The 22,044-nt window shown below is 35.5% G+C and overlaps 1 protein-coding gene across 2 annotated transcripts in view; it reads left to right on the forward strand.

The window, feature by feature from the left end:
• Positions 1 to 22,044, forward strand: part of LOC120340470 (dynein beta chain, ciliary-like) — a 139,152-nt gene that overhangs the window by 31,606 nt on the left and 85,502 nt on the right. For both annotated transcript variants that reach the window (XM_078120272.1, XM_078120273.1), the window contains exons 29-54: positions 76 to 211; positions 518 to 729; positions 1,097 to 1,264; positions 1,842 to 2,003; positions 2,388 to 2,542; positions 3,216 to 3,342; positions 3,989 to 4,144; positions 4,903 to 5,067; positions 5,769 to 5,896; positions 6,330 to 6,563; positions 6,843 to 6,960; positions 7,370 to 7,513; positions 8,349 to 8,506; positions 9,255 to 9,393; positions 10,259 to 10,430; positions 11,422 to 11,537; positions 13,488 to 13,698; positions 14,029 to 14,156; positions 14,694 to 14,842; positions 15,196 to 15,346; positions 15,809 to 15,940; positions 16,343 to 16,516; positions 17,388 to 17,592; positions 18,901 to 19,066; positions 19,866 to 19,968; positions 20,595 to 20,688. In XM_078120272.1, coding sequence (XP_077976398.1) covers positions 76 to 211; positions 518 to 729; positions 1,097 to 1,264; positions 1,842 to 2,003; positions 2,388 to 2,542; positions 3,216 to 3,342; positions 3,989 to 4,144; positions 4,903 to 5,067; positions 5,769 to 5,896; positions 6,330 to 6,563; positions 6,843 to 6,960; positions 7,370 to 7,513; positions 8,349 to 8,506; positions 9,255 to 9,393; positions 10,259 to 10,430; positions 11,422 to 11,537; positions 13,488 to 13,698; positions 14,029 to 14,156; positions 14,694 to 14,842; positions 15,196 to 15,346; positions 15,809 to 15,940; positions 16,343 to 16,516; positions 17,388 to 17,592; positions 18,901 to 19,066; positions 19,866 to 19,968; positions 20,595 to 20,688 — 4,003 coding nt within the window. The remainder of the gene's footprint in view (positions 1 to 75; positions 212 to 517; positions 730 to 1,096; positions 1,265 to 1,841; positions 2,004 to 2,387; positions 2,543 to 3,215; positions 3,343 to 3,988; positions 4,145 to 4,902; positions 5,068 to 5,768; positions 5,897 to 6,329; positions 6,564 to 6,842; positions 6,961 to 7,369; positions 7,514 to 8,348; positions 8,507 to 9,254; positions 9,394 to 10,258; positions 10,431 to 11,421; positions 11,538 to 13,487; positions 13,699 to 14,028; positions 14,157 to 14,693; positions 14,843 to 15,195; positions 15,347 to 15,808; positions 15,941 to 16,342; positions 16,517 to 17,387; positions 17,593 to 18,900; positions 19,067 to 19,865; positions 19,969 to 20,594; positions 20,689 to 22,044) is intronic.

Below are 22,044 nucleotides of genomic sequence, written 5' to 3' on the forward strand. Positions count from 1 at the left end.
TAATAACTTTCCTCTCTCCTGGGATAAATATAGAAATCTCATCTTTTTTTTCTCATCAACTTATTGCAATTTTAGCATCTCTGGGATATGATCTACCTTGTGAAATCAAGCATTGATGCCTGGACTTTGACAAGCTGGAGAGAAATTGTTGTTGAAGAAATTGATTTCCAACTCAGAAGATTTTTGAAAGATGTTAGACTGATTGATAAAGGTACTTTGCAAGAGTACCGTAACTATTAGTTGGGGTTATGCAGGACTAAATACATATCTTGCCTTTTGTACGTTAGATTGTTCAGATTTTCTTAGTTTTGAATTTAGTTTCTAATCACTGTATTTTGTATGTAGTTACATCTCTACACAGCATTCTTGGAGACCATTTCTAGCCAGTTGCTCAGAGAATCTTTTTATCTATTATTTTATCATTCGCTACACTGACTATGAACTTAAAATAAACTTATATTCATACTGCCTTTCATGCACAGCCCCTTAATTCTTTTAAATTTACAACTAATTTCAGAATGTAGATCCTGGGATGCATTCACTGGTCTCGATTCGATGGTTAAAAATATGCTGACATCACTTCGTGCAATTGTTGAGTTGCGCAATCCTGCGATTCGTGATCGTCATTGGCAACAATTGATGACAACCACCGGGGTACGATTTAACATGGACGACAACACAACTCTCGCTGATTTGTTGGCGTTGCAACTTCATAAAGTTGAAGATGAGGTCAGTGTATTTAGAATACAATAAAATTATTAGGTATATTTATAAAGAAGGAGAGGAAGTGCAATAAGACGACTTATTTATATGGACTAATAGACTTAATTAGTTAACGAACATATTAAAAATAATTAAGCTTTATATTCCTATATTGATTTGCCAATGCTCAATGCAATCTAACCAATTTTAAATTACAATTTGAAATTACCAAATATTTTTAATCCTGTCAAGATTATGAACTCTGATAACTGTTTTAGCAAAAAATTTACCATGAATTCCAATTTTGATATTGAACCAGATTGAGGAATGCCAGATTTTAGCTTATTTGAGTGCATTATATTGAGTATTATTCAGAATTTAAAACTTTGTGCAGGTGAAAAATATTGTGGATAAGGCAGTCAAAGAAATGGGAATTGAGAAAGTTCTTGACGAAATGCAACAGACATGGGGAGGTGTTCAAGTCAAGTTTGAAACTCATCATACTGGGACGCCATTACTTGCTACGGATGAAGAATTGATCGAAACATTAGAAGATAACCAGGTCTGTTTTTATGATACAATGAAATTTCAGATTCTCCTATTTATTAGCTCGTTAGAATAGACTTACATAATTATTCCGCAAACAGGAAAGTCGATTAGACAATCAATCATATGGCAAACCATGGCTTCTCGCCTGGTTACCAGTCCATGTCAAGTATCGGATTATTTCACCAGGTATTTGTTTTCTGAAGCATGGAATTGATGGTGGAGGAAGTCGTAACCGACCATAATAAGAAAGCCTGTCTGTAATTTGTGTGTTTGATTGCCTTTTGGCTAGTTTATTGGTTTTAAAAATATTGGCTCAAACACCATGCCCATCATCTCAACCTGGGTGTAATAAATTGGGTATGCCACCAGCCACATTGAAAACATTCCAAGATATTTCGAAGAAAATAGAAAACAGCATGTCAGTATATTTTTGCCTGGAGCCCTATTTGAAATGATATCTGACTATATAATCAGAAAATTCCTTGTTGTTCTTAGATGACCAATCATTTACTGTAATACAGTTCTAAGTACTCATTTCGGACTTCCTGCCCTGAGACGAAAATTAAAATCTCTTTTTCTATCCTATGCAGGTTCAACTTCAAAATGTCTTGATATCGAAATTTGTTGAATATTTTCGTGATGAGGTTTCAGCCTGGCAGCATAAATTATCTGTAACTGACACTGTGATACAAGTATGGCTTGAAGTACAGAGAACATGGGTTCATCTGGAGACAATTTTTATTGGTGCAGAGGTGAGTTTTGAAAATGACATATTCTCAAAATTGAAGTAAAGTTTGTTACGATTGACATGAAACATGCTACATCATTAGAACTGTGCGCCATGACTCACCAGTGCAGCACGAGATGATAATGAGTGCATTGTTAATATAATTCCTAAGAAATTACTTCTTATTTGAACACATTTAGAATTGACATAAAATTTCGTAAGTTTAATCTTGGGAAAAAAGGCTTTATTGTAAATTCAGTCGTGGCATGATCATTTATTGCAAATATAAGCTAAAATGTCACACTGACACATTTAAATAATATGGTAAAACGAGAACCTTTATCGATTTACTTTTGTCTAAGATTATCCTATTTGGGATGATTAAAAAAATATTCAATAATTCGTTTAGGACATACGTTCACAATTACCAGAAGATAGTGAAAGATTTGTGGAAATTGATCGAGATTTGAAAGAATTATTGGTTGAATCGGAGAAAATACCAAACATCATTGAATCAGCGATGAGAGAGGGTTTGCAAGCAAAACTGGAAGACCTGCTGAAAAGGTTTGTTAGTAGGACAAAAAAATTTGAAAATTTAGACTTTGTAAGGACTAATTATGTGGCCAAATTTGGAACATTAAACCTAAAAAGTATGTCTCAAGAATATTATGTCTCCCTTGACTCACTGCATATTGTAGTATTATATTTATTATTATAAATCCTTCCTGTACCCTTTAGTATAACTTGAAGTGGATTCAACGCCATCTGGAACACAATAGGGGGAGCTGACTCTGATTACCGTATGGCTGTATCTCTCCCTCAGTCTATACCAAATAACTTTGTTCATGTGGTATATTTGGCGCTCCGGAAATATTCGTACCAAGATGATGCACAACCTGGACAACCCTGACTTGGTACACATACTATGTTCAGGTTGTGCGCCATCTTGGTACGAACACTTCGGGAGCAATGCTCATTTTTCTCAAATGATAAATCTCTCTCTCTCCCTCAATAAAGTATTTGGGTTCGTTTAGTTAATAACAAAAACAAATTCTCTCCTTTGGCTATTGTTCTTATGCCTTACTGGATTAGTTTTATGTTAACAATGTCATCATGGTTCACAGATGGTTTTGGAAATTTTCACAGGATAAGAAACTTTTACAATTTCTTACTTCCATCATGTATATGTATCTTGAATGATAGTTAGCCTTGTTTCATTTTTTCCCCTTCTTGGCAGATTGTCTGTGTGTGAAAAGTCTCTGGCTGAATACCTGGAAAGAAAACGATTGCTTTTCCCACGATTTTACTTCATGTCGGCTGCAGACTTGTTGGATATATTATCAAAAGGAGCTCAACCTCCAGAGGTTAGATGCTGCTTTTACTTAATACTATATACATTCTATATTTTAATAAGAAATTGGATAAAGGTTGTTTATTGCAGGCATAATTTACATTAAAATTTACCCATATAGCAATAAACACCCTCACCTCAATAAATAAATGAACTTAATAAATTGGTTTAGCAATACTAAATCAGATAGGTTAGGCCTCTTTCATATTAGTTGCCACTCGCACAGAACTTTGGAATACAACAATGTTGCATTAAAATTTGGGAAAAAAGCGGGATGAAATCATGATTTCTGTATTGTATATGCATTTTCGAATGTGCTATCCACCGCAACCTGATTATTCTTTTTTCTTCTTATTGTGTAAATTTTCAGATTTGAATCCCATGGGTGATAGTCAAGTGCCAAGAGATTATTAGACTCCTTGCCATCCCATGTACCATGCTACTAATGATTGGTTATGTCTTCATCAACCTGGCCAAGCCCATTCTTCTAAAATGATGAACTGGTTTAATCCTTAAACATTCCCAAACTGAACTGGCAAATTTTTATAGTTTTTTTTACTGTTTTTTTATAGGGCGAAACTGTCATATTGTCTTTTCTCTTTTAATATATATATATATAACCCTTGCCTATCTATTTCAATGTTCATTCCACACCCCAGGTTACGCATCATCTTCGTAAGTTATTTGACAACATCAATGGTCTTAAATTTGAAGTTTCATCTGACGGAGTAGAAAGTGCGAATGTTGCCGTTGGAATGTACAGCAAAGAAGGAGAATATGCAGAGTTTGCCAAATCTTCGAAACTTCTTGGACAGGTAAAGCAGAATTAAAAATAAACTCACTTTTTGTCACTTATACAAAACCTAAGATTTAGTTATTTAGATCCCTGGTGCTTTTTTATGAAGAGTTTTTGCCCTTCCAGTTCAAACAAGGACTGACTTATAGAAAGCTGCTATTTATTGTGGGATTGGAAGCATTCTATTCCCAGTTCTATTTGATTGAATATAATCTAACAGTGTTTGTAATTAATTTTACAAGCTTTATGACTAAATTATTAACCTGGTCATGAAAACCCAAGTGACTGGTAATTGCAAATATATTAGCAAAACAGTTAACAAACACCTTGGTTTTGGAAGCTTTTTGCTCGTTTTTCACTATTTTTGACATGTTTTTTTCACCAATAACCCACTAAAACTTGTGAAAACCAGCAAAACTTATGCTAAAATGTTGGATAACTGTCAAAAAGCACAATAAAACGTGCTTATTTATTGTTCATGTTGCCTTAAAAGACTATGATGCTTCTATTCTTGGTATCTCTGTACATCCTAGTATTTGCTTAGCCATGAGCCTTGTCTCAGATTAAATTTGTTCAACCAACAAACACAACCATGTTCTAGTTACCAGTACATGTCAAGTATATAAATAGCTTTTTCACATCTCAAATGTTTGGTCTATATGGGCTTGGATGCTCGATTCTGTCTATAAAATCATATGTGAAAACAGTATCCTAATAAAAAACATTGAATTATTTGTATTTACTTATCAAAATTATAAATCATTTGTAATATTTCAGGTTGAGACCTGGTTGAACACTCTTCTTAAGACAATGCAATCAACTGTAAGAAAAACACTTCAAGAAGCAGTTGTGTCTTATGAAGAAAAACCTCGAGATCAATGGTTGTTTGACTTTCCTGCTCAGATTGCTTTGACTGGCTCCCAGATATGGTGGACAACAGAGGTTTGTATGAACTGATAGCTCGTCATTAGGGTCATGTTTATAGAAAATATATACTAAAACTATGTGTGGACTAAGAAATACTTATTATAAAATAAATAATTTGGATAATTCGCAATGACAATTCAAAGAACTCCGGAATAAAATATGAAATTTCGGGTGTGCTTCGGGCACGGGCCTGCAAATCCAGTTAATTAGTCAGGCCCGGGCTGGGTCAGGTTTAATACCCACGGGCCTGGGTCGGGTCGAGCTGGTAGATGATAAAGTGCGAAGGGATTGTTCCACTTCTTGCTGTCGTTAGGTGGTTTGGGCTGCTTAGTTGTTAGAATGTTAACCCCTGCTTGTTTTTTTCACCATGCATACATATGAGATGAATGAATGACTAGCTAATTGTTCGCATACCCAATATACACTGTTAATTGCATGAAAAGTAGTGGTTTGTCACATGATTAAGCCATCTTACCAGCTTTCCTCTGAATAAAAAGTATGAATGAGTGTATAGTAATTGACATTAATTCACCGATGTTATCATCAATCAGATTCACATATCTGTCTTTGGCTGTAATAGTTGGTTATTGGATTGAATTTTTATCCTGCAAGGTATGATGAGACTAATGTGCTAGCAATTAAAGTTTTAGTACCTGTAAACCTAAAATAATATTGATTAATCAAATGTCAAAAAAACTTTGTTCAATCATTTCTAGGTTGGAATTGCGTTTGAAAAGCTTGAAGAAGGATTTGAGAATGCAATGAAAGATTACAACAAGAAACAAGTCACTCAACTCAATGCTTTGATTAATCATTTACTTGGACAACTCTCTCCTTTAGACAGGTATTTTGGTTTGGTTCAATATTGAAGTAATATACCTAACTTTGTTTACACCGCAGGTTTAAAATTTCAAACTCCCTGCTCACCACCTCACCTAGGGTGTAATAAATTAGGTAGGCAATGCAGCTGCTTGTCTCATAACAGCAGCATAGATAACGGTTCATTTTTTAATACAACACAACCATATTTACAGAATTTAAAATATAAATTCAATCATTTATCAGTTGGGGTTATTCGAGACCAACTAACTTTCCTTGCTCTATGCCTTTGTAAAAGTTTTTCAACACGAGGAGTTGAAAATACTTGTCTGAAGAAGTCTGATCCCAGTTAGACAAAATGCTACAGAAATACGTTTGTATTAGTGTGCAGCAAGACGGTTGAGTCAAATAGTTTAATTATTTATGTTTTCTGAATTTACTTTTATTCTTCTGTTCAGGCAAAAGATCATGACTATGTGTACCATCGATGTCCACAATCGTGATGTCGTTTCAAGGTTAATAACAGAAAAAGTTTCCTCATCTGAAGCATTCACTTGGCTATCTCAACTTCGACACAGATGGGATGATTCTGATGATCATTGCTATGCAAATATATGTAATGCTCAGTTCCAGTATCAGTATGAATACCTGGGGAACACTCCTAGACTTGTAATTACTCCTTTGACTGACAGGTATTGCTTTAATTTTGATCAAATGGCCATGAAATGGTTTCATCAAAGACCAACGTGAAATTTTCTCAAACATACATACCTACTTATAACAATCACTTTTTATTACTGAAATATATAAAAGTTATAGCGCAGCAAGACTTCTGAGTGACCCAGTCAATCATGGAATATTCGACAACATCAATTTACTTTTTATTCATTTCAAAGAGATAAATTTACATCCTATTTATTTGAAATTACTTTTTTTTTTAAATTATAATGCAATTGAACATGCAATTTTAGATGCTACATAACATTGACACAATCTCTTCATCTGACAATGAGTGGAGCTCCTGCAGGACCAGCTGGAACTGGGAAAACAGAGACAACAAAAGATCTTGGCAGAGCACTGGGTGTTCAGGTATAAATTCACTTAACAAATTCATTCAAAGCATAACTTATGACAGGCAACAGGGATATGGAAAGTCAAGTTTGTTCCTCAATTTGCTACAATCTAGTGCAGGGGTGTGCAACCTTTGATACAAGGGGGCCAGATGCAAATACCTGGGTTTATCATAGGCACAAAAACTTATGACACGCGTTGTTCGCTTTGCACAAGCTAGCTGTTGTAACGTTAAGGCATTGTAACATAATAAATATTAAATCGGACTCGGGTATGAGCTTTGCAACACACTAGGATTGGAATTACTTGTGCGTACCAGATTAAACTAAATTAAAAACTCGTTTCGCTGGTCGCACACCATTCAAAATTCTAGTGGATTGCAAAATAATTATAGTTACCGAAAAAAAAACATTCTATATTCTTTCAGGTTTATGTCTTCAACTGTTCTGAGCAAATGGACTATCGATCAATCGGTAATATTTACAAAGGACTTTCACAAACTGGATCGTGGGGATGTTTCGATGAATTCAACAGAATTGCAATTGAAGTTTTATCTGTTGTTGCTGTTCAGGTTGTAAAACATTTTGAGATTTTTATATAACCGACCAGCATTATGAAACCATCCGCACGAGCACATAATTATATTCCCCACTGGATTCGAAACTGCCGATCTACAAAGGCTAACTGGTGGTGGAGGCTAGGCATACTCCCGAAATCATCTAGAGCTGACATGGGCAACGACCCGGGGGCCAAATCCGGCCCGTTGGGTAATTCAATCTGGCCCGCCTGATGATGCTACAACCAAACTAAAACCAAATTTTGGTGTTTTATCTAAAAGATAGCTAAATAAATTTGTTGAGATTGCAATTAAATTTAATTTTGGCACGAGACTTATTTTTGTCAAATTTTGCTTTTGTAACACTGTGAATATTGTTCATAAATGTAACTTTCTGCGTCACACTCACATGACCCGCCAGTTTAGGTGGGCAAAATTTCTGGCCCCTAGTACAAAAACCTTGGGCATCCCTGATCTAGGGCAATATGCTATCCAACATGATTCAAGAGTCTTGCAGTGAAATACCCAGCAGTGAGAGTGATGAACTGTTTTTCGAAAAGAATAGCTCTTTATATATCGGTATATATTGTCTTTATATATTGCTTTCGAAAACAAATAACTAACTAATCCCGTACCCGACATGAAATGGTAACCGGACGAGGGGCCATGGTTCGCCATATGGTTAAGCTGACTAATTGTTTTCCTCTCTCCTGGGATAAATATGTATATCCTATCCTGGTTAGATATCAATGTTTCTTTCTATCGGACCTTTGATCATAAAGCGTCGTATAAAAAACAAAAATAATCAGTTCAACAGGACTTTTGAAATGAATTTACTGTGTATTTTCAGGTAAAAATGATCCAAGATTCTCTGAAAGCCAAGAAAACTCATTTCTTGTTCCTTGGTGATGAAATCAAACTCTGTCCAAGTGTTGGGATCTTCATCACAATGAATCCTGGATACGCAGGAAGAACTGAATTGCCAGAAAATTTGAAGGCTTTATTCAGGTAGTGCTGTTTAAAATAGTGGCAGTTCGTTCTTGAACGGATTTGCACCAAACTATAAAGATATCCAAAACTTAAATTTCTTGGAATGTTTTATGCAAATAGGCTGATTATTTAGTCAGTAATGCCATAGGGAATGCAACTAACAGAGAAATGTAGCTCAGCACGGTGTTTGCAAAATCAAAACTATTGACAGTTATGATGATACGACTTGATTGAATAAAAATAATGTTTCCAAAAATTTAACATAAAACAGCGAAATGTTAGGCGAAATATTGGATCTGATAGGACTCAAAAGAAATTTGAAATAGAAATAAAATTGATAGCCTCCTGGAAACTATCTCCATATCAAAGTGAAAAATTAAAATTTGTTGGTTCATTAGTTATGTAGAATAGCGATTTTATTCACCAATAAAGTTGCCCCGCCAATAACAAGAATAGCAAGAATAACAACAACAATTTTACCAAACGATTCACATGGCCCCTTTGTGTCTAATAGCTTCCCAGAAGGCACATAGCAAAAATTTAGTTTAACAAATATCAATTCACTTTATTGCCTTTTAATTAATTGATAAAACACCATATTTGCAGACCCTGGGCCAAAACCATTTAGGCAGGTAACTCAACAAAGCGTCATTTTGGCAAATATCAATAAAAAAATAGTCGAACATTTCTCTGAAGATTCATGGGGAAGTTTGGTTTAACAAATATCAATTTAATTATATTAATTGATAAAACATCATATTTGCAGACCCTGTGCCATGGTTGTGCCTGACATTGCACAAATCTGTGAAATCAATCTTGTTGCTGAAGGTTTCACTGAAGCTAAAATCTTGGCAAGAAAATTCATCACACTGTATGATCTATGCAAAGAACTTTGCTCGAAACAAGTAAGTTTATTCAACTTTTGATGCTCCAGAAGTGTGTGTACCTATATGGAGGTAACTATTTTCTCTGTCTACTTTATATCAAGTTGTGTAGAGGGACTGAAGCCTATATTTCCTTGGCTAACACAGACAGTCCCCGAACTTGTAATAGAACTAAAATAAGGAAAATCGGAATAAAATTATGACCTAACCCTAACCTGGTATATACACTACAGGAGTACCCAACTTTTATTTATGTTGAATGCAGAGAAATGGTTTTCAAAAATTTAATTTTATATATTTTTATTTTTTATATTACATTCGAACAATGCGATTATTTAAGAGAGAGATAGATTTATTTATTTTTCGTGAACCAGAAAAAACAAGCTTTGCTTCAATAATATGAATATACAACAACCTCAACAAAGTTTTTTCGGTATAGACTGGGGAGAACGACTATATTTGTTGGTAAAATGTAATAGTCCGTTTGTCGAACACCTAATTTAAGAACATAGGAATGTTAACATAGGAATGTTAGTCTAAAAGTATATTTAATAAATGTCCAGAACAGGGTGGTCCAAGGTTGTCGGCCTCGCGGGCCACACTATTATTTTCTTATTGTGCAATACAAAACAAACGCTTTTCATTATTTGTTATTTATCAAGCTGAAACATGCAAAAAAACACCAAAAAACTGACTCACAGAAAACTTATTTTTATGACGAAACAACACCAAAACAATTTTTTTACCCTCCCCCAATGCGTCACGGGCCACAGATATTGAAGCGGCGGGCCACATGTGGCCCGCAGGCCTGGGTTTGGACCACCCTGGTCCCAGCGGCTGGGAACCACTATATCAAATTATATGAATCATACCTTCCTGAATTCAGAACCATTATGATTGGGGTCTCAGAGCAGTGAAGAGTGTGTTGGTTGTTGCTGGATCATTACGAAGAGCAGATAAACAACGACCGGAAGATCAGGTCCTGATGAGAGCTTTGAGAGATTTCAATCTTCCAAAGATTGTCACTGAAGATGTTCCCATCTTCATGGGATTAATTGGTAATCATTTATTTTTTTAATTGAAGTTAAAAGATTTCATGAAATATTTTTATACAACAATCCTATGCCTGTATTCCACAAGGCTTTGTACGATCAGTCATTGACAGATACAGCGCCACTGTTTTGGATCCAAACCAATATTCAAAATTTATTCATTCGGCTTCATTTGACTTCCAAATTTATTACATACTAGTGGTGGTGGGTATGGATTTTTAACCCAGGATGTGTGTAATCTGCAATCATGGGCATAGCCAGGGGAGATGGGGTCGGAACTCTTCTTTTGAAATGTAACAAAAAGTCACTTTTTTGTGTCATACATAGCAATTTTTTGCAGCTTGAAACGCTTTTTGCACCATACACTTCTGCACCATACAATGTTCTACATACGACCACAGTCACCTCACAATGGTACCATTGTGACTTTACCTCAACGCAGCTATCGTCATGGCTACTTAGATTATTGGTGCACAGAGTCGTTTCTTGTTTTGTTGTTGTTGAAACGCGAGATTACTGGGCATACCTGGTTGGAATGCCTTGACGTATTTATATTTATTTTCAAATTAACGTATATATGATACTGTATACACAGTTCGACTTTTTTTTGTTATTATTTCCTTGTTAGACTTGTTTATGGGTGCCGCTGCTCGATAACCAAATTTGGTTTCTCGCGGCTCCCCTCACCCTGAAATGCCTTTTATTTATTTATTGCAATTTGTATATCAAGTGTGCGTTTAGTATGGTGAGAAAATAAACTACTGATTACTGATTTTAGACCCTAAAGACTCTTGAAGATCCACGTTATTTGGTCACCGGACCCACTCGCTGTTACAGTCCAACTTGGCAATTCAAAATTTTAGAATCCAACCCCCTCCCTTTGAAAATTTCTAGATATGCCCCTGCTTACAATACCAACATAGGTTCAATGCTTTAACCCCTAGGCCATGAGCATACACACATTTTATTATCTCATTTTCATACATAACTTTCACAGGTGATCTATTCCCATCTCTTGATGTGCCAAGGAAACGTGACCATGGTTTTGAAAAGAAAATCAGAAAATCGATTCTATCCTTAAAATTACAGCCAGAAGAAAGTTTTGTTTTGAAGGTGAGTGGTTTAAGATATGCTACAAGATCTCTCTCTCCTTCATGCTAAATGAGTCCTCAGAACAGCCATAGGTACACACAGGGCTAATATTTTATGAAGTACGTGGGTTTTAACTCAAGAAACCCTTATGAACGGCAAGATAACTATTGGACAATAATAACAGAGAAATAATGCTAACATTGTCTATTTGAACTACCATATACCGTTTTGTACCTTTTGTAGATCACGTCCTACTAGACCAGGGTTGACGAACCCATTTGCTCTCGCGGGCCATTTTATCAGTCACCGCTGAGTAAGCGGGCCGCACAACTTTTTAGTCATATATAGTATGATGCCTATTAATTTTCATCAACAAAAACGAACAACAGCATCTATAAAGATGAAGTTATCTAATGATATATTGCAGTATAAAATAAAAATAGAACATTCAAGTCAGGTTTTGCTTAGTAAAATTTTCAAAAAGTTTTTTGCTTTACTAAGCGCTTTATATTAGGACGAAATGACGATTTGGAATCTCTAAACTGCATACCAAGATTTTTGTCTGTCAGTCTTGACCTGTCATCTCACTCGGCCGCGCGCTCCGCTCGGCTGTTGGAGATCCGAATTTCCGTTCGAAAAACGAAGCATTTTTGACTCGAATGTTTTTGTCGACTACCGAGGTATCACTGTACAATAAATTTATATTGTATATACCAGTAAATTATAGAGTTTAATAATTTATCGCAGATCTAGGGATTTTTCTAACGTTGATATCTCGAAAATAATCTTGGGTGGTAGTATTATGATAAAGCGGAGTCAGTGTTGCAAGAACACATCAAATTCTTATAATTCCCAGCAACGCAAAAATACGAATCAAAACTAAATATAATCGGGCTGTATGAAACACTTTGTATATGGTCGTGATATTTCATAGTAATGTTTATATTTTGTCGACGCAACCGCAGGTTACATTAACACACGATTGAATTAATATAAAACAAAACATTTTAAATAGACTCAGATTTGTCGTCAACAAATTTCACATTAGGGGTGATGGCTTCGTACAAAAGAGCCGTATTTCGCCTCCGGATACAGAAGTTATATAAACGAATCCATCCTGTTACAATTAACTGATTTTTAAAATGTAGGCATTTATTCAAGATCTCCCATTATTTTAATCATTAAGCTGAAGTTATAAACTTTTTATCACTTCCAGATGCCACCATGTATCGTGCGCCGAAACATTAGATTTTCGCAAAGTGAGGTTACCCCTCCTCCCATACTCCCTATGCGTTTGTCGATAAGCCAACGTAACTAGACTAAGACATTGGTTATTTTGATACATTGTTGATCCAACAAAACAAGGTGTCGTTGTCAGTAATATAGGTAATACTGGTGCTCCCATTTTATATGTACAGTCTCTGAAGGTTTATGACTTCAAGTCAAACATACACTGAATCGTCTGAAAGCTTCGCGGGCCGCACAAAATTCTTTGGCGGGCCGCAGGTTCGTCACCTCTGTACTAGACCAAATTCAATTTTGCTACTCGTTTGTCAATTCTTGCCGATCTATACAAACACTGTTGTAGATTTGCAAGTTTGAATTCTATGGAAGATAAATATCTGCAAGAACATCGCTTGACCCCTTGCCGTCTACATAACCAGTCTATTAGTTAGTTTAGTCCATCATGAAAATATATACAATAGAACAATTAAGATTTTCATAATATTAGGGGAAAGGCAAAAAGACGGCTTATTCATATGGCGAACCATGGCTACTTGTCCAACTACCAGTCTACGTAATTATCACAACGTCTGATCTGGACATGAAATTGTACGGAAAGTTTTGTCTTGACTTAATATTGGGCTGTTCTATTGAATTTTTCCTCCCCTGAGTAAAATATGAAATTCTTATTAATAACATATTTCAATGTTTTAGATGCTTCTGATTATATTTTATCATTCATTTTAGGTCGTTCAATTGGAAGAACTTCTCCAAGTTCGTCATTCTGTATTTGTTATTGGTGGAGCTGGATCTGGAAAATCCAGCGTATTGAAGACTTTGCATGCTACTCACAAGGTCTTGAGTTCGAATCCTGTCTGGCATGATCTGAACCCAAAAGCTTTGACAACTAATGAGTTGTTTGGGTTCATCCATCCATCTACAAGAGAGTGGAAAGATGGTAGGTTTTATTTTATATCTCACTCTTTCAATATTTTGTTAGATTTAAAATAAGTTTGCTGTGATGATAATTTATTGGGTACTCCTGTAGTATGCGATCCAAGATGGCAGACACCAGAACATAGTATGTGTACCAGGTTAGGGTTAGGCCATAATTCCAGGTACAAATACTACGAGAGTCACTTGGCTAGTCCCTGAACTCATAATAGAACTGAAATAAGGAAAATTGGAATAAAATTATGGCGTAACCCAAACCGGGTACGCATACTACGTTCGATAAATTATCATTATCATAGATTATACATCATATATCACATTCCCATATTTTTAGGTCTTTTCTCATCCATCATGCGAGACCAGTCTAATCTGACTAATGACTCCCCCAAGTGGATAGTATTGGATGGTGACATTGATCCTATGTGGATTGAGTCTCTGAATACTGTCATGGATGACAACAAGGTAATAACCTTAATTGAACTCCGTAAATTTGATGTGTTTTGTGAACTAAATAACTAATTAGGGTGCTTGTTTCACTTATCACCCCATTCTGGTTGGTAGGTTTAAATCCTTTGCAGAATAGGTATGTGCGAAAGGATTGCTGGACTCCTCGCAATTGAAGGGTGCTCCACAAAACTGCTTAGTGGTTACGCTTCCTTCACCATCAAGTCCATGATTAAGAAACAAATACTTGTTTAGTTAACTATTCCCATAACCGATATGGACTGGTGAGCAGACGACAGGCATTGGTTCACCATATTATCTAGTCGTCTTTATGATTAAATAAAATAATGATTGTAAAAATTTTATCCCTAAAATTAAAAATAATATCCTCAATAATGCCCAATCATGGACCGGTGACCAAATATAGGGCTGTGGTTCACCATGTAATCAAGCAGTCTTGTGATCTGAGTGAAATATTGATTAAATTGTCAAATCTCTATACTTAGGTCCTTCATAAATACTGAAAAAAATTATTGTCAACATCTTAAACTACAGGTGCTCACCTTGGCAAGCAATGAGCGTATACCATTGACAGACTCAATGAGATTGTTGTTTGAAATTTATCATTTACGATCTGCCACACCTGCTACTGTATCCAGGGCCGGTATCTTGTATGTCAATCCTCAAGATTTGGGATGGAATCCGTAAGTTTGAAGATAATATCAAGCAAAAAAAATTGTGTAATATTGTCTGGAAGTTTGATCTATAGATCATTAATTTATGCACTACGATTTTTGCGTGTGTTCCACTGACATTAATACCAAAATTACCATAAAAGTATAGAAATTTTTATCAAATATTATAACCTTGGGTGTCAATTAGCTTTGTAAACTGTGTTTTTAAATTTTTTCCATAATTGTATTCAATTGTTTTTGACTGGTTGGCTATGTTTTGACTATGTTTCAGAATGCTTCATACTTGAAACCAAAACAATTTAACCAACCTACTTGGTAAAAAATCTGAATTGCTTCCACTAAATCAATATTTTATATAACAGGCCTGTCTTGAGCTGGATTGACACCAGAAAGATTCAGTCTGAACGAGCAAACTTAACAATCCTGTTTGACAAATATGTCCCTACTTGCCTTGATGCAATCAGAACGACTTTCAAAACTGTTACACCAATTCCAGACAACACTATGGTTCAGGTATGTAAATTTATTTTGGATTCATTGGTTAGTTTTTCGAAATATACCTAATATTAGGACTTCATTAACTTGGGTGTCACTGCTATAAATCCATATTTGTTTTCCCGCACAATTCTAATTATTTATCATTATGCAGTTTGCTGATTTGCAAAAATAAACCTTGAAACCTTGAAAAATGTCACTGAATAGAAAAAGGGTTGGAGGTCCAATCAAAACACTTCAGATACACAGACATTTTTTATTGTTTCATATTTCTGCAGTGTTTATAGTGTTAATGAATTATTATTGTATTTTATGTGACTAAACACGTACCACTTTTTGGCAATACTTTTTCCTCCAATTTTTATACTGTTTTAAACTTTGCTTAATGTTTTGATTTCTTTCCGTTTTTTTATGAATTTATTGTATGTCATAATTATGAAGCCAAAATAAACTTCGACTCATTATTTGTTCATTTTACAGACCCTTTGCTATCTTCTCGAATGTCTTGTTACCCCAGAGACAGTACCACCTGATTCTCATCGAGATCTTTATGAACTCTACTTTGTATTTGCTGCTGTTTGGGCTTTCGGTGGAGCATTACTCCATGATCAGGTGAGAAGTTATTTTGAAACCTAATGTACTCAATTTCTGGAACTTCGAAATTTGTATCTTGCGTTTGCCAAAAACAATGACGTCGGTTCATGTAGGAACTACTTTGCGAGATGCGATTCTACAAAAAAAACGAATGTCAGGCAATACCCGATTTGGTTGTAAGCTAGTCTTCTTGCCCATCGAGATTGATTCTATGTATAAAATTGATGAAGATATCAAAAAGTTATATCTATTGCTTCCTATATTGCTGTTTGACTTTCTTTGAAAGTCTACAAATTATCCAATCTGCTGTCCATATAGCTGGCTATTAAACCCACTGAGGAGGTGGCTATTCAAATGGAAATTGCGACCATATAACCATCCCTACTTAACTTTTCAGTTTTGCACGTTTGAATCTTTCAGCTCATCGACCACAGACTTGAATTCAGCAGATGGTGGGTGAAAGAATTCAAGCAAATCAAATTCCCTGCTTCAGGAACTGTGTTTGATTTCTGTATTGACCCCAAAACCAGGAAGTTTGTGCAATGGAAAGATAGAGTTCCTGTTTTTGAGATGACTCCTGACCTTCCTTTACAGGTTTGTGCAATTATTATTTACAAAAAAATAAATTGTGATACATGCAGAATTGTAAGTGATTTCATTATTATTCGTGGAAAAAAAGTAAGCTGTCAAGATTTTTTATACATATGGAAAATGGCAATAGATAGATAATAATTTTTTTCTGAATATTCCATTGAGTACATATTGCAGTAAGATTAAGCAAACAAACAATAATCATAAAATATGATTGGAAGGGGCTGACGGACACCTAAGGAAGTTCCTATCAGGACAAGACACTCTGGCACAGGCATCGTCATCGCTGTGAAAATTTTATTTATTTTTTCGGGTTTTGAGCCGGTTAAGAGGCTTAATTTCCAGTTCCAAGGTTAGGAGGCAAAGATTGCGTAAAAGAAGTTGCATTTGACCTTCGGTTAGCAGGTCTGTTGTTTTTTCTGGGAGCTTGGCGCATCTTGCTAAGAGTTAGAAATACGTTTACCACCACACCTGTGGTTACCCTGCGTGGGTTCACAAGTTTGAATCCAATGAAGGATAATTATGTATAAGTGGGATTGCCGGACCCCCCACATAACTGCTCGTCATTTATGAATTCCTCCAGTCCTTGCATCTCAAACTACTGGCTATCTATTCCCATACCTGTGATGGAATAGTGAGCAGACGAGAGCTCGTGGTTCACCGTCCTATCACATTTCCTTTCACCTGGGATAAATATGAAATTTCTTACCTATTTTGATCTTTATTCACATTACCATTTTCTATGCATCCGTGTCTCCTGCACAAGGCTTTCAATGAGATGCGTGTAACGCTTTTCTTAGCGCAATGTGCCATCTGTGAATTACTATTGGCAAGCGGCTTCCATTACCTTGGACTATTTTGTTTATTTTTTCAGTCTGTTCTTGTTCCGACTGCTGAGACAACTCGAATCCGATCTTTGGTTGATCTTCTGCTGGCACATGAAAGACCAGTAATGTTGGTGGGACCTGCTGGTACAGGCAAATCATTACTGGCAACTGGAGCTATAAAAGGATTGGAGAATGAATGCAATGTTTCGAGTGTGCCTTTCAATTATTATACAACTGCTGCTATGTTGCAAGGTAAGAATAATAGGTACTCCCGAAGTATGTGAACCAAGATGGCTGACACCGAAACGAAGTATGTGTACCAGGTTAAACCATAACTTTATTCCAATTTTCCTTATTTCAGTTTTATAACAAGTTCCGTGACTAGCCAATTGACTTCCGTAATATTTGTACTTGAAATTATGGCCTCACCCTAACCTGGTACACATACTACGTTCCAGTGTCCGCCATTTTGGTTCACATACACAGGAGTACCGAATAATAACAATACTTTGACATACACTGGTTACATATTGGAAATCCATAGTGCTGGACTGCTGGTCAGGTCAGTTGTTCCCAAACTTTTTTTAAGCGACTCAAATTTAAAATGAAGAAGATTTTGTAAAATTTCGCGACCCAAGATTATGCCCAAGACTAAACGTGTAGTACTTTTATGACCAAAACTAAATGAATAATATAAAACAATCAAATTTATATAACAATTATAACCCCAGAAATTACTATAAAGTGAGAAAAAGCGAGTCGCAACCCATAGGCTGAAAAACACTGGGTTAGGTTACTTCAATAGAAGTGCATTCCTTTCAACATTTGTCTTTCATGTTACTGAATTTAGCTCTCACGTTATTGGACACGTTTAGTGGCCATAACAATCGTTTCAAAATTTTGTTGTTATTGTTATTTTCTTTCGTCATTATCATTAAAAAATCGCTTTTCTCTTCATATACTGGACCAATTGCTTTGAAATTTTCAGTGGTTAAAGATAAAATTTTTCTCCAGAAGGCTATTACTTTTTTTTTCGCTATGACGTCATCAAAATTATTGCTATTGGGTGGTGCTACGTGCCCATATATTTGAGCATAGCTCTCTTATAATTATATATCTTTGACATCTTTGGCAATTATATATATATTTAGTTGGTGGAGTGGGGAATTCCCCAACAAATCCAGTGTTCTTATAGAAATTTCATTTGATCTGAAATAATTATCTATCGCAAGTAGGCGATGTTAGTTGAATAGTTCGAAAAATTCCTATTCACCATCAATAACAATCGTTCCAAAACTTAAATGCCTGATATTGTCATTCAGATGTTACAAAGTTATCTTTTTCACGATTGAGTTTCACTGGGTAAAAAAACGTTACTTGATATTACCATCATAATCGATCTTTAGTTGATTATTGTTAACAATAATACCAGTATAAAAACACCAAATTATTATTGAATTTGTAGATTATATGATTAGTTATCAAGATCAACATGAAATGTTTGTATAATTTATTATTGAAAATTCAATATTTAATTTTTTATGAAATAACTTCTCACAGGGATGCTGGAAAAACCTTTGGAAAAGAAAGCAGGCCATAACTTTGGTCCTGTTGGTTCAAAACGTCTCGTATATTTTCTCGATGATTTGAATATGCCGAAAGTTGACGAATATGGTACTGTCGGTCCCCACACTCTTGTGCGACAACATCTGGATTATGGACATTGGTATGTAGTAATTAGAGTAGAAATTTAACTAATTTTGTTTAAAAAAATTACAATTAGTATTTCATATAAACTGACTTATTCAGGAGGCAAACTGCTGCCTGCCGCCTGCTTTACAGTCCAGGATAGGTATGAAATAGTTGACCACTTCATTGCGAAATATGCATGGATTATATTGGCTGATGAAATTCAGTCTCTTATTGGTTGATCCACTGAGTGTTTCGAGATCCCTCATCAATGCTATAGCTCAATGTCTCAATGATGTTTTTTTGCACTTTTTCATGTCTTGATTGTTTACTTGATTTTTATATAATAATAGGAAATATCTGAATTTGGAAAAGGGTGAATAATTTCAAATCAAATCCTGAAAAGCGGCAGAAGTGCTTGGTGTTTACTTTTCTAGTTTTCTAAAACATACTCCAGTGCAAGGTGCAAATGCATTTTTGACACCACCCAGCAGATTATAGATTCTGTGGTTCACCTGAGAAAATTTACAATCCAAATTAGTGTTAAAAAGAAGTTGACCTTGTACTTTGACTACGACTTCTGAGAAAATTGAATTTTGACAAACACTTGGTGGCATATGCAAGTCTTCTTTAATAGACTGTTAAAATTTACTTGTAACGCTTCGTATGGATTGGTAATTTTGCTTAGTATCCCCAACTCAAGTGAAAATGCATCAGACTCTGACTCATGCCTCCACAGCTCTGGGTTCACCATGTGACTAATTCCTCTGTCAAGAAACAAAGTCATCTTCCATCTTATTCATTCCTACATCATAAGTTTCTGTATTTTTCATCAGGTACGATCGTTCGAAACTATCATTGAAAAAAATTCACAACACTCAGTATATTGCTTGCATGAATCCAACTGCTGGGAGTTTTACTGTTAATCCAAGGCTGCAGGTTAGTAGAATCAAGTGACTGAAAGGATAAAGATACTTGAGGCCTAAATAGTAATAGGGAGAAGGTTTTAAGGCCCAACAACGATTATGTTGGTGACAGGCTATTTAGACTCGGCAAATTTTTGCTAGGGGAATTAGTAATTAAAACTAGTGCAAATGTACTGGTACACGTGGCGGGGCAAAGATTGAACAACCTAACTTAGCCGTACATGCCATTAGCTTGCGTAATTTTAATGACGCCCTAAAATAACTGAATACCTAAGAATGAACAGACCAGAATAGTTACAATGTCGGTACTATATCTGAAATGAATGATCATTTATTATGTGAACAAAAAGCATTTGGCAAAAAATATATATGTATTGTTGAATATATAAAACTTTTTTGTGTATCACTGCCTATAATTGAAATTTATTGGAGGCAGACTAGAAAATGCTGAGCAGCCCACAATTGGGCCGGAGCCACAGTTGCCACTGACTGTCCTAGATACACCATTGGAACCAGTGCACATATTTATTCTGAAACCTTCCCCACAGATATATATAGCTTGCAAGAAGGCCATCGGATTACACATATCAACTTTAATATGGCAAATAATATATAAACATTCCATTTGTTATCATTCAGAGACATTTCTGTGTGTTTGCTGTCAACTTCCCTGGAACAGAAAGTCTGGAGAGAATCTACTCAGCCATTATGAAATGGCATATCACTGGCAGTGGTGAGTCTGGTTTGACTTTATAGGATTTGCAGTTTAGCTGGCAGGTTGTGTATTCGGAGTCGAGTCTAATAGCAAGTAAGAAAGTAGAATAATCCAACCAGTGGGTTCCCAGCTTCCCAACCAGTGGGTTGCAGCTATTCAAGGTGGGTCTCGAAATATTTCATATGTTACACATAGTTTTCGATTAGATCGGGAAATTGTGGCATTATCATTATGTAACAATTAGAATTATGTGTCGTTATTAGACTTGATCTAATAATATTCAATAGGCAATATAAAGTTTCGCATCAATAGTATATTGCATGGGAATGGTTACTTTGTTTTTTTTCTCATATATTGACATCTCATAGTGGATCGCACAGAAAAAATGGCAATAAAAGTGGGTTGCGAACTGAAAGAGGCTGGGAAGCACTGGTATGATCAGTCTGAGTAAATGTAGTACATGGGTAGGAAAGGTTTTCTACTTATATTCTATGTCACAGGGCAAGATTACCAATTTACTACTTTTATGTTGCATGAACTGGTAAACCTATGAGAGGCCATGGATTGCCATATGATTGGAACATATTATTGGCTTTATTCTCGCCCAGGATAAATATGAAATTCTATGCTTTAAATTCCATTTGAAGTTTCGTCCTGTATGTTTTTCATATGTGTTGTCTTTTTTTGTACCATGGCAGAGTTGGAAAAATGATTCTGGCATAGTTTGGTCAAAAGTAAACTTAGGCACCTGTGATGGTATGGAATATCTCCTTTCATGTGGCACGGAGGTTTCAACTCAGTCATAAAAAATTCCAATTCTTACCATGCAGAAAATCAAATCTTGATGGCAAATGCAATAGTACATAATATAAGCCTTCTTTAACTGACTATTATGTACACTTAGTTAAATTAATGCTCTTTGAGTTTTGACTTATTTTATCACTATTGAAAGTCTGTAATTCCAAATTTTGAGGGGGTTTTGAAAAATGATCTAGGCTCCAGTGAAAGATGTTGAACTCTGACCTCCACAGCCTTTCTCTGTTTTATAGTGATATAAAGATGTTTTCTTCCTATTTTTTGTGTTTATGGTGGCACTCAGATATGTGGCTTAGTCAGACATTTGATCTCTTTCAATAAACTCAAGTTGGTTGAAATAAGTTGTACAGACAAACTGCTGCTTTACCTCATTTAAAGCAAACCAAACTTGAAACAAGGTATTAATCAAGCTTATGGAGTAAGTAATTGATAAAACACTGATCAGTGTGATTGAATTATAGGGTAAATATTGCTATTTGCTTTCACTTTCCGGTAGTCAATTCTGAGCAGACGCTCATATGTTGTTCGATCCTCTAAGGCAGTGGTAACTATTAGCAA

This window comes from Styela clava, chromosome 14 (assembly GCF_964204865.1).
Source record: "Styela clava chromosome 14, kaStyClav1.hap1.2, whole genome shotgun sequence".
Taxonomy (NCBI): Eukaryota; Metazoa; Chordata; class Ascidiacea; order Stolidobranchia; family Styelidae; genus Styela; species Styela clava.